General features: G+C 32.7%; 2 protein-coding genes across 4 annotated transcripts; both read left to right on the top strand.

The window, feature by feature from the left end:
* The first annotated feature begins 2,180 nt into the window (after positions 1-2,180).
* LOC124823725 (F-box/kelch-repeat protein At3g23880-like) lies at positions 2,181-4,736 on the top strand. 3 transcript variants are annotated; one of them, XR_007027668.2, is made up of 3 exons: positions 2,182-3,545; positions 4,181-4,212; positions 4,437-4,736. XR_007027668.2 is itself a non-coding variant. In XM_047296015.2 (2 exons), the coding sequence occupies exon 1, from the start codon at positions 2,347-2,349 to the stop codon at positions 3,523-3,525; it is 1,179 nt and encodes a 392-aa protein (XP_047151971.2). In that variant the 5' UTR covers positions 2,181-2,346; the 3' UTR covers positions 3,526-3,545; positions 4,437-4,736. The 3 variants fall into 3 exon arrangements, 2 of the variants coding, with proteins under 2 accessions (XP_047151971.2, XP_087952380.1); XM_047296015.2 differs by lacking the exon at positions 4,181-4,212 and having other exon boundaries at positions 2,181-3,545; XM_088096254.1 differs by lacking the exon at positions 4,437-4,736 and having other exon boundaries at positions 2,181-3,545; positions 4,181-4,213.
* A 1,195-nt stretch (positions 4,737-5,931) lies between these two features.
* On the top strand, positions 5,932-10,698 carry LOC124823726 (P-loop containing nucleoside triphosphate hydrolases superfamily protein). The gene is made up of 8 exons (XM_047296016.2): positions 5,932-6,189; positions 6,272-6,349; positions 6,445-6,665; positions 7,222-7,294; positions 7,948-8,232; positions 8,531-8,674; positions 9,592-9,642; positions 10,470-10,698. The coding sequence occupies exons 1-8, from the start codon at positions 5,953-5,955 to the stop codon at positions 10,536-10,538; spliced, it is 1,158 nt and encodes a 385-aa protein (XP_047151972.2). The 5' UTR covers positions 5,932-5,952; the 3' UTR covers positions 10,539-10,698.
* The last annotated feature ends 1,812 nt before the right edge of the window (positions 10,699-12,510 follow it).

Raw genomic sequence — 12,510 nt, 5'->3', positions numbered from 1 at the left:
TCTCAACACAACAACCTTCCCATAATGGCATATTTGGCTTTCAACGAATCCTCTGGATGAACCACCACGAGAGCTCCCCCATGAGTAAGACAAACAACCTTGATTCGAAGACATTGCGAATTCAAAGCGAAGCCCAAAGGGAGACAACCACGAACCACGAAGCACTAAGCCAAGCAACTGCGAAAGAGGGAAGACAAACTCACCAAGCACGAACCACCACCAAGCAATAAGCTAAGCACAACTCGTAAACAACAACAGAAATGAGAAGAAGACCAACAAGAAGAAGAACACCCACCACTTTACCGTGTTCGCAATGTAGGCGAAGAACTCCAACTGCCCTAACTTTGTTTCTATTGAATTGCACAAAATTAGTTAAAAACCCTAACTGCTGGCAATTTATCCCCAATTGAAAAAACCCAATTTCTTATTAAAACTCATTCTTCTCTAATTAACTAATACATAAGCACGCACACAATTATATTTTGACACATAACCACTAACTACTGCCACATCATCATCCCATTAACTTCGTTTGGTTATATTTAACGGAAGAGACTAATTTGACTCAAAAATTTACAAGTAAGGACCTATTTTAAACACTTTTCTAACGAGAGACTAGATTGAGATTTGTCAACCAACCTAAAAACAAAATTGGGTATTAAACCTATTAAAAACAAACAAGAACAATCTCATTATGGAATGAGAGATGATTATTTTATTATTTATGAAAGTTACTAAAAATATGTCAATTTCATTAATCATCACAACACATTTTTTAATAAAAATAATAAAAAGTTATTCATCATTTTATATGAAAATAATTAAAGAAATTAATAAAACAACATGAGAACATGTAACTCAGTTAACAAAACTTAAACAACAACAAAATAATTAAAAAACATTAAAAATTTAAATACTTAATAAAAGAACAATTATTTAAAACTATTGAAACCAAATAAATTAAAACATATAATAAATATTGTAATAAATATATTCCATTTTATATTTTACGATCAAATATATTTTTCATTCTTTAATTTTCAATAAAAATTAGAATTAATCTACATTGAAAACTTTAGACTAATTTAGCTTTAATATTAAATAAATTTAATAAAATTTGGTTAAAAAGTCTAAAATCTTGTACTCTTTTCTTTTCACGAAAACAACCTTTGTTGTCTAGTCTGCTTGCCTTTGCTTCCTAAAATAAGATATACAAGAATGAGGGAAAGAAGCAATGAGAACATAAAACAATGAATGAAAGAACTTAATGAAACTTTCTCAATTCGAAATGTTAGAAGATGCAGAATAAATAGGTGTGAGAGTTGCTACAATTACTTTAGCAAAAGCTGCTATAGGTATGGGAACATATTGAGTTAATTAATTCATTGTGTAGCAAGAAATCCATTATTAGTAAAGTAATTATTGAATATGCAATATTGAGCTTGGTTCTAACTAAGGATATTGTCTTGTTTGCATTAATAATGACCTTTTTAATTCTTTTTGTTTTCTAAATCACACAATTTTAAACTTGAAAAATTAAATTAGTACAAAGATTAAAATAAAAACTCATTTTAATTGTATATTTGTTTACGAACAAGGAAGCTATAAGTAACGCAACTAAGAATTTCATAGAAAGTTTGATCCTGGCTTAGGATGAACGTTGCCGGCATGCCTTACACATGCAAGTGGGACGAGAAGTGGTGTTTTTCCAGTGGTAGACAGGTGAGTGATGCGTAAAAACCTACTTTTAAGAGAAGAACAATATAACAACAGCTGAAAATAACTGCTAATAGCCTGTAAGCTGAAGAGCAAAAAGAGAAATCCATCTGAATAGGGACTCAAGTCTAATTAACTAGTTGGTGAGACAATAACTTACCAAAATGATGATCAATAAATGGTTTGAGAGGATGATCAGTCACACTGGAACTGAGACACAACTCAGACTCCTAAAGGAGGTTTCAAAGGAAATTTTTTCATAATGAGCAAAACCTGATGAAGCAATGCAACATGAAGATAGGGAGCCTACGGATGATGAACTTCTTCTTCAAAGAAGAAACAATTTGGTATCCTATACATATAAATAAAATTTAAATAAAATACTTGGAGTAATAAATATTAATAGTATTTTTTGAATATGAATTAAAGCTATTTTCTGAAAAGTTAACAGGTGGCCCCAAGTCAACCCAGGTGGAAGCGGTAGAGGCAAACTGTAATGAGAGTTCTTCATATCATAGGGTTGAGAACCTATATATTTGTCTCTAATCTTAGGCATTTCCTCACTTCACTCCAATTTGTCCCATTCCAAAGGACAAACCTATTTCAATCTTTTATTGCAGTCTTCAATTCATGGCTTCTCCAAAGAGAGGAAGAGATGGCAGTGACAGTAGCGGTGGCGGTGGCGGTGCTGGGACTACTTCTGCTTCTCCAACTATGCCCGATGATTTGATGATAGAAATACTGTCTCGGGTTCCGGTGAAGGCTCTCATGCGGTTTAGGTGCGTTTCTAAGTATTGGAATTCCTTTGTTTTCGATCCCAATCTGGTGAAGCTGCACCTTCAAAGATCCCCAAGAGACAACCCAATTCTGTACACGCTATCCGAGTATGGCGAGTACGAAGATGATGCACATTATCTGCACCAATCCTCTACACAATGCTTACTCCAGAATCCAAATTCCGTTGTTGGCAACGATGGTGATGGTATTCCAGTCTTCGTCGACTACGACATAGTTGGAGTCTGCAATGGATTGGTGTGTCTGAGTAGAATCCATGCTAATCTTGACGAAATCTGGGTCCGATTTTGGAACCCTGCCACCAGACTCAGTTCTGACGAATCACCCTCCTGTTACATCGAATGCGGGGTCGCCAACATGGCGTTTGGTCACGACGCTTCAACTGACACTTATAAGGTGGTGGCAGCAGTGATGACTGACGCGGAATGTCACAAATTGGAGCTTATAGTTCACGATCTTGGAGATGATTGTTGGAGAGAGATTCCAACTACTGATGCTGATTTCCCTTCGGAGTTTCGTCAGACCAAGGGAGTGTTTCTGAATGGCACCCTTAACTGGGTGACAGTACTTGGCACTGGTAATTCCAAATCCCTTGTGGATTTTTGCTTTGACTTAGCCAGTGAGACGTACACATGCTTTAAACTGCCTAATAATGCGGAGGAAGGTTTCTCAGAACTTGGAGCTTTTGGGGGTTGCCTCTGTCTTTCCCACATTTACCATAGAGAATCTTTTGCTTTCTGGCAAATGAAGGAGTTTGGAGTTCATCAATCTTGGACTCTGTTGATGAACATCAGTTACCATTATTTCGAGTTTCCCCGTTATCTCATTCCGCGTCCCTTGTGCTTGTCTGAAGACGGGAATATCCTGATCCTGGTATGCCATGCAGAATACCAACTTGTTTGTTGTAATAGGAGACATAGCCAGATAGAGCATTTTGAAATTCCCCATAAATGGATATCGCTCAAATCTACAGATTACGTTCAGAGCTTGGTGTTGCCTTCTCGTACTACCTGACCTCTGTCTAATCAAATCATGTAAGTGTTTCTTTAAGACATTTTCATCCTGATGCATGACCATGGTCACATTCACATAGAATCTTCTAGTCATAGATAATTTTCCTTGTAGGACTGGAAGTTAGTTCCCTTCCCTATTTGGGTTTCAAGATGTTTTAAAGGCCATGAAGATCTTTCAAATTTTGAAATGCTTCTTAACTTCTTTGCAACTTTTGCATGTTAAACTTTGGTCTCAGCCATCTCATAGCAACATTCTGATTTTTCTGTTGATTCATGCTTTTAGTTGTGTGGCTCTGGATTGGTTTTGGCTGCATTTTCTGTTCTTCGTTCATGTCTTATTCTTATCCCTTGAACTTTCATTCATTCGCATCTTTCCGTAGATTTATTTTGATTTGATTTTACTCACAAGCTACTTGGATTTGTGTGAATATGTATGATAGCAACTTAGTTTTATTATTCGGATGATGGAGTCTGGATTAATGTAGTATTGATTAATATTAATAAGGCAACATGCGTCACCAATGCTATCCGCTTGTCGACTTTTGGTTTGAAGCTAAATTCTTTCTTTGTTTACAGAGGGATATGTGCTTCTTTGAGCATGATGGATTTATTTATTTTCCTTTGTGGGATAGTTTTAATTTTTTCCTGTGTTGCAGGTTTTGTTGTTCTTGGTTAGTATCTCATCCAGGTATAAATTTTGTTCTATATTCACGTAAAACAGAATCTTGTATCCATTTTAATAGAATAATAATTCTTAGGAGTTATTTGATGTGTGCGAAGACTAAACTTTGAAAAGGCATATTAGTTGTGAAAATGTTGGATCTTTCCTATCTAGCGTCTAATTGTTTAAAACGGAATTGTTTGTTATTCAAACTTGCCCATCTAAATTTTACCCATCTAATATGTTGGCAGGAAAACACAGGACTCCTTGATATGTGGAGCTTCGGCGCATCGTGAATTATGGAAGAAGGAAGAAGAAGAGGATTATTAGAAGAATAATTATAGTTTTTTAAAGTATCTGTTCTGTAAAAGATGTTTATTATAACTCTCTTGATGACTCTTTCTAAGGTTCTTTAGTAATAAATAGTACTCGAAACTTGTTTAATAGTATTTATAAGTGATTAGGTGCAGATCTTGCTGCACCATCCAGGTATATTGTTGTTCTTTGCTTTTTCTCTCTTAATAGTATAATTATGATATGTGTTGAATGGATTTTCTCCTCTCTTTCTCTTGTTTTTGGTTTTATTTGTCAACAAAACTTCTACCAGGTGTTTACAATCTAGAATAATATTCTTCTCAATTACACATATGTAGAACTTATTTAACTCAAAATTTATATGAAAACTTACTGATAAAATTAGAGAAAAGATGAGAGAGATTCTGGATTTATCTTTCTCTACTAACAAAATACTAATTATCAATATTTATGAATAAAAAATAATTTAATATAACTATTACAATAAAACAAGCGTTCACTCTCTAGTAAAAGTGAAACAAAAAAACCTTTTAGTTATGAGTAACTCTTTATTCAATAAATATGTAAAGACACCCTACATCCTAATTAGGTTAGGAATTGTAGGAAGGAAGAAAAGAAATATACTATTCAGTTATTATCATGCTTTCAAATCTATAAATTTAGTGAAAACAAATAATTTTTTAATATAAAATGAAAATATCAGTATAAGTTATCATTCTAATTAAGTTGAGACTCTAATAAAATAAGATACTATCATTTAACAGGAATCTTCTGTACTCATTTCCTATTTTGATTTTAATACCAAAAGTTTTATAAAGAGTCAATTTTCTCATCTTGAATAATATGTAAACTCTAATCAGACACACTAGATATTTTTATGTAATATATTTTATATTGTTTTTTAAAATTGTGAATAAACATGTCATAGCTAATGTATGTATATATATATATTTCGAAATTAAAATTTAATTATGTATAAATTAAAATAAAACTTAAAAATATATAAAAAAATTATTGTACAAATTAGCTCATAAACGAACTAATTTTGTTTTAAAAAAAGTAATTTCTTTTTATTTTTTTTGTCTTTATTAAAGATGTGAATGAATAAATTGACATAACTTACTAGTGTTAACCTGTTGAATCTTGTTACCAAAATAACAATATTTTGTTTTAAAATATATGAAAAAGAAAACTTGAAAATATATGAAAAATTATTGTACAAATTAGCTCATAAATAAACTAATTTTGTTTTAAAAAAAGTAATTTTTTTATTTTTTCTTTATTAAAAATGTGAATGAATAAATTGACAAAACTTACTAGTGTTAACCTGTTCAATCTTGTTACCAAAATAACAATATTTTCTGTGAACTAAATTTTAATTGAACAGCATTAAAGAAATAAACTATTTAATAATAATAGAAAGGAGAAAAGGGTGATAACGCAGGAAAGGAAATGGTAGTTACGAGTTGGTGTTCATCTTCGTGGCTGCCTCTGTCACTACGGCTGCCATGGAATTTGAAGGCAGCAAGAATGCCACTGTCACTGAAATTGAAATGTGAAGCGTTTTCTGAATACTCTTGTTGTCTTGTTCACAACGACCAAGCCGATTTGCAAGCTCTCTTACAGATCCTTCCATCTGATTTGCATCAAAGTCTCCTTGATCAACCTAATCGTTCTCAACTTCTGGAGGTCACTTTTCAATGTCAACGCTATTTATTTAATCCTTAATTCACTGCACTTCTTTCTAATCTAAAGTTCCTTTATTCAGTAGGTTGTATTGGATTTGGGTCGTTTTCCAGAAGCACGCTATTTAGGAGAGCATGGACGCCGCTGTTTAAGGAACACAGAGGTAATGCGTACCTTGCGCTCTTCATTCGGTGGTATTGTTTATGTCTATGTAATGTGATATCCAGAAATGTATTGAGTTATATGTTTTATAGCTAGGTAACTGTGAAGGAGTTGGAATATGCTGAACAAGCTGTTGGAGAGTTTGGCAAGGACAATAGAGCTGGAATTGAGGGTACTTTGCACAGAGTATCTGCAATTAGGAGTAGGAATGGTCACATAGTTGGCTTGACTTGTCGTGTGGGAAGAGCAATCACTGGCCAGATTGACATGGTTTATGACCTACTTCAATACGGGAAGAGCATTTTGTTTGTTGGAAGGTATAACACAGAATTCCCCTTTAATCATTGATATTTTAAGATTGATACAAGTTGAAGTGCTGAGGGAATCCTTGAAATAAAATTAGTTTGATTCCTCATTTTACTTTTGTTAAAAGAATACTTGTAAGAGAAAAAACAAGAAGGTAAAATGAATTAAATTTCTCCTACAAGTTAAAATCACACACTTTAGTACTTTAGAAAATAAAGTTTATATTCTGTGGATGTTCAAGTGAATAAGTTGATTTTACCTTTTTTGTTTTCTTATCCTGTAAGTACTTAAAGAGAGATTTTTCCAGAACATGTGTCATTTGGTTATTTTTCTAAATTTAAAATATTTTATGGATTCTGTGTTTGTCATTGTCAATTGTAACATAGGGCTTAAGTTGTTTGCTTTGGAAGACTTTTGAAATTTATGTTAAGATCTGTCTAATAAGTGATAAAATTTACTTTACCATGGTCTATTGACTCACCAGTCCAATAATGTAGAAGAAAGTTGCTCTGTTTCTCTATGAAAATTTGATGATTTTTTTCCATTCTTTTTCTTGGATTCTCTCAGGCCTGGGGTTGGCAAAACTACTGTTATGCGTGAAATTGCTCGGGTGCTGTCTGAAGAGCTTCACAAAAGAGTGGTATGCTGATTTTTCAGCATCTCACAGCATTTTCCTCTTCCTTAAAGTACTTTTTTATACTGGCTCAGGATAGAATAACTTCTTGCAAGATGAGTAGACGATTATTGATACCTAATGTGAATCCACTTGGCATGAATTCAATTTATGGATCTTTCTAGGATGGAGATGGAAACAAAGAAAGGATGTGGAGCTACAGCCTAGTTTAGGAAAAATTCCTTGATAAGTTATAGGCAGTTCTGTCAAGAACCCAATAGAAACAGTTCTATCAAAAGGGATAATCCAATTTTTAAATAATTCAAGCTTGCTTTGCACATGTACATGTACATAATAGGCTAAGTGAGGCCTGTCAACAGTTGCAGCTCTTAGGAAGCTAAAAGGACTCCACCCGCATGCAATTACCATGTATGTTAATTGTCTGTTACATTAATTTCTATAATTAAATAAGCACTAAGGAGATGACCCACTAGTAATTGTAGAGCACAAGGGCTGTCAAAAGTTGCAACACCTAGAAAATTAACAGGATTTCACTGGTTTGAAAAGCATGCTCGCCCTCTTCAAGAGACAACCATGGCTAGCGGCTCAAGCCTTATTCTTCCTTAAAGTACTTGTTTTAGATAGACTCATGATAGAATAACTTCTTGCAAAATGAATAGGTGGTTGTTGATACCAGCAATGAAATTGGGGGTGATGGCAATATCCCACATGCAGCAATCGGTGGAGCACGAAGAATGCAGGTGCGGGAGCCATCAATGCAACACAGAGTGATGATTGAGGCAGTGGAAAATCACATGCCTGAGGTGATTATAGTTGATGAGATTGGCACCGAAGCTGAAGCTCACGCTTGCCGATCAATTGCCGAGCGTGGGATCATTCTTATTGGGACTGCTCACGGACAGAAGCTTGAGAATATCATCAAGAATCCTACCCTTTCTGATCTGGTTTGTTTTAACTTTTATATACTTGTGCAATAACATCCAATAGTTTGTTGCTTTTGCTCCGTTTTTAAGCAAGTTTTGAACTCTATGTGGCCTTATTTTTACTTAATTTAAGACAATAACTGTCTCTTTTTACTTCATGTTTTGAATAAGTAATGAATGCTGTTTAGATGAGGCCTGAAACTGAATCCCATTTTAAGTTGTAACCTTATTTTCATCTGAATTTTAGTTTTCACATAACTTGAATATCACCCATCTAAGCACTCTAATATTCAAGATTCACCTCCATTTGCTTGATCAGATTGGCGGAATAGAAATTGTTACTCTGGGAGATGCAGAAGCCAAGGCAAGAAATTGTCTGAAGACAGTTCTTGAGAGGAAAGCACCTCCAACATTTGATTTCTTAATTGAGATGAGAGATAGACACTACTGGCTCACACATCAGGTATGTTGATTGAGCATTTATTACTGAAATATCAATAACCTTATCCCACTTGGTGAAGTTGTCTATATGCAACACCATTGGACTTACTCAAAAACTAATTTCAGCAATGCCTTTTTAAGCTCTCTCTACCCTTTCTCATAGGGCTAAAATTCATGAGATCTACTCTCATCACCGGTGCCTGCTCGCCTTCTTTACACTCGTCCAAACTACCTAAATCGATTTTTTATGATTTTTTCTTCGATATTTGACAACCAAGATCTCATACAATATTTTTATATTCCATCCTTGTTCCATGCATTCATTATCATTTCTGCTATTCCCACTTTTTTCCGTTTACTTTTATAGAAATTATTGTTGTTATTCATTTAACTTATTTTCAGAATAGCATCAGTGATTTTGTCCAGCCCTTTGAATAAAATGTACACAACACAATGAATGTACTAAAATTCATGAAAGAAAACGTATTGTTAAAATGGACTGTCATCAATACTATGTCCTTGGTTTAAAGCTGAACGTCAATTTCAATCCCCTACCTTAAATACGTTTTTTGACTCTCAAATTTAAGTCAAGTTTGTTTTTTGTCCTTTCAATAAAGAATTGAGGTTTTTGTCCCCTATAGTTTGAAAAAAAAAAACTTGTTTTAATGCCCCGAAGCCTTGTATATTAAACGTTGTCAAAATGGATATTTTGAAAGGAAAACAAACATATGGTTGGGTATTTGATGATAATTATGCAAAATCGAATTATCTTGTGTTGTTTTTATTGATAATTTCTTTTTGTTAACGTCAAATTACTTCAGCAGAATTATATGGGCCAATTGAAAGGCCAGGTAGGGTAGTTTCTGTTAATCATTGAGGGCATTGATAGGCTAAACTTTCATTTCGTTTCAATTATATCTTTTTTTTTTCCTTTTGCAGACTGACAAAAGTGTAGATATGTTGCTTCGGGGAAAAAGTCCACAGGTTGAGGTAAATTCTTTACCGCTGTACTTTTTCAGTTTATTTGATTGAAAGATTTTTCTATTATTATTTGTTTCTGCCTATACTTCATAATACTTATCATTTATATTTGTTGGAGTTGGACATTGCCTGATCTATTACTGTAAAATTTTACTGATGAAAGCGACTGTTAGCTTTTTGGTTGATGCCTGCCAGAGGAGAAAACCTTAAATCTAATGTTAAGTTTTTCCTCTGTTTTCTGAAACTACATCTTAAAGAGCAAACGGCATGATCAGGCTTCTGAGATTGTAGATAAACTCAACATAAGTAGCCATGGTCATAGAAATATAGGTTCACTCCTCGCATCTGGCCTTGTTCTTTCCTCTTTGGTTTTTTTCCTAGTCTTCCTTCCTGACACCTGATTACAATCATATAAGTGTGAGCCACAATGCATGTCCATCCATATGTTCCAGAAGCCTAAATCTGCAATAACTTCACGGGTTTTTAAACTTGTGTCTTCGAATTAACGGAAGTTCATCACGCTTTCTAGATAAATATATAGGGATATTTTGGATATTATGAATGCCATCTTTAACTTCACTATAGGTTACAAATGTTTGGACTTTGGAGTAGCATTCTAAATATGAAGATTTTTACTCAGAAGGTAATTTTGGAGCATGTTTGTGTTGTCATATGGATGTTAATTCGCTTTTAAAATTGGTTCATAGGCTCTGATGCATATGCACTTGATAAGTTGATATGTCTGACCAACATATAAACGATTCTCTTATATATCTTTGATACCATTTTTCCAGGATATTTTATAGTATGACCATCTCTCTAACTTTTTTTTGCAGGTAAGAAGAAAAGATGAAAAGTGTAAGGTCGTGATAGAAAAATCTAAGGCATACGATAAATGCCTATGATATAATTCAATTAGAAACAGTTTAGTTTATGACTTGTAAATTGTTTAAAAACCAATTTAGATTTAAAGCTATAAACCAGGATTATGTAAATTATGTATTTATTTCATTGAGATATATGTATATATTTTCACTCTGAAGTTATATCCAACACTTTATGTTCCGTGTTGTGTTACATTAACGCAATTTAAGAATTTCCTAAAGAATCACCACAAATAATTAAATAACAAAAAAAATAAGAATAACGGAGAAAAGAACATATCAGCATAAGAATTTTAATGTGGTTATATTAAAGTATTAACAAATTCTAATTTATGTGTATGGGCAAACAATTATTAAACAAGTTTCTCTTCCTTAAAAATATACTGATGAATATGCTTTGTCCAATCAACATATTTTGCACATGGTTCATATGTAAAAAAATAAAATAAAATAGATACAATAAACTCCATACCACGTCATGAATTATTCAATAAAATTTGTATTGCATGACACATTTCTCATACTTAGTTAAAATGTAGATGGACTATTAGAGACAATAGAAACTCTCGGTTAGCTTTAGGCATTTTGTACATTCAAGATTCTTCCAACGTTTATCACCAAATAATCCATAAAGTAGACTTTAGACAACCATAAACAAAATTAGGGTTTAACATGAACATCCTCACAACATTCACATCATATCCTATGTTATCATGAGGGAAAATTATTGTATACATCATAAAACCAATGGTTGTTTCCTTGCATCAGACTCTTGTATAAGGAAATCAAATGTACTCGTTTGAATAACTTAAAAGTATGTGACTTTTTTTATTGAGTGTCATGTCTCAAATGTCAAGTTACTCTCTCCTTTGTATATCTTAAAGAACAAAACTTCATTGTGTGATATTATTTCTTACAATAATCGAAATATTTTTTCCACACTTTCAATATGTTTTATTTTCAATTCTTAAACAATTATATATTTTTTCCACACTTTCAATATGTTTTATTTTCAATTCTTAAACAATTATATTTTAGTAGTAATAAATTAGACTCAGTTTTGTATTTTGAACAAATCTGACCTTTATTTACTAGATATTATATTCCAATGTTTCTAAAAGATCTTGTTGAACAAGAGTGTGCATCTTCAATCGTCATAGTCTAAAATCATTATTTATAATAAACTTCAAATAAAACATCTTTGAATCAGCTCACAGAAAGAGCATAACATACAAAAAAAATTTAACGTGATTCAATTAAATAAATAAATGAGATTTAAATCTAACCACGTAAGAAATTAATATCATTCTCTATTTAAAACCTTAAAACAATATATTGATGAATTTTCAATTTTATAATATTATATGATACTCTATTGTTTCATTTTTATTCAATGTGGAACTTAGACTCATTTAAATTCTCATCTAAAAGTTTCTCTTCTTCAAGAAGTCATAGAGAATACTTTTAAGAATTACAACTCAAATCATTGTTTTCTTGCAATTACATTGAATATAGGAACTCAACAACACCACCTCCTCTTTTAAACATGACTCTTTAATTTGAGAAACATATATAAAAAATTATGTAAATCATAATTCGTGACACATAAAACAAGTTTTTCACAGTAACTCGATTAATTAAAACTAAAACATAAAGTAGACTATTAAACATTAGACATTTTTAAACAAACTTACTCAGTGAGACAGTATGAATATTCTCAGTATAAACAACTTGTAACATATTCTAATTAGAGTCTACCATGAAAGGTTAAAATTTGTTGGGGTTAAATCATGTCTCCTCTTGGGCTATTATTGATGAAAGGTATCCCACGATATTGAAAACTTGTCCTGAAGGAAACGTATTTAAGAGGAAGATGGGTTGAAGTTGGAGCCTTGCGGCTGCATTATCTCTTCGTCTGATCCTAAGGCCATGAACTTCTCTACTTTGATTATTGATGACTCTGAAAACAATGTACCTCATAGTGGCTGCAATG

This window comes from Vigna umbellata, chromosome 8, assembly GCF_029865625.1.
Source record: "Vigna umbellata cultivar VRB3 chromosome 8, Vumbellata_1.0, whole genome shotgun sequence".
In the NCBI taxonomy this organism is placed as follows: Eukaryota; Viridiplantae; Streptophyta; class Magnoliopsida; order Fabales; family Fabaceae; genus Vigna; species Vigna umbellata.
This window is presented reverse-complemented; position numbering and strand designations above follow the sequence as displayed.

Excerpts from the sequence above, each read along its gene's own strand:
- LOC124823725 (XM_047296015.2), top strand. The coding sequence starts at position 2,347 with ATGGCTTCTCCAAAGAGAGGAAGAGATGGCAGTGACAGTAGCGGTGGC.
- LOC124823726 (XM_047296016.2), top strand. The coding sequence starts at position 5,953 with ATGGTAGTTACGAGTTGGTGTTCATCTTCGTGGCTGCCTCTGTCACTA. Across the intron at positions 7,295-7,947 it reads AAGAGCTTCACAAAAGAGTG|GTGGTTGTTGATACCAGCAA; the intron begins GTATGCTGATTT and ends CAAAATGAATAG. Across the intron at positions 9,643-10,469 it reads GAAAAAGTCCACAGGTTGAG|GTAAGAAGAAAAGATGAAAA; the intron begins GTAAATTCTTTA and ends TTTTTTTTGCAG.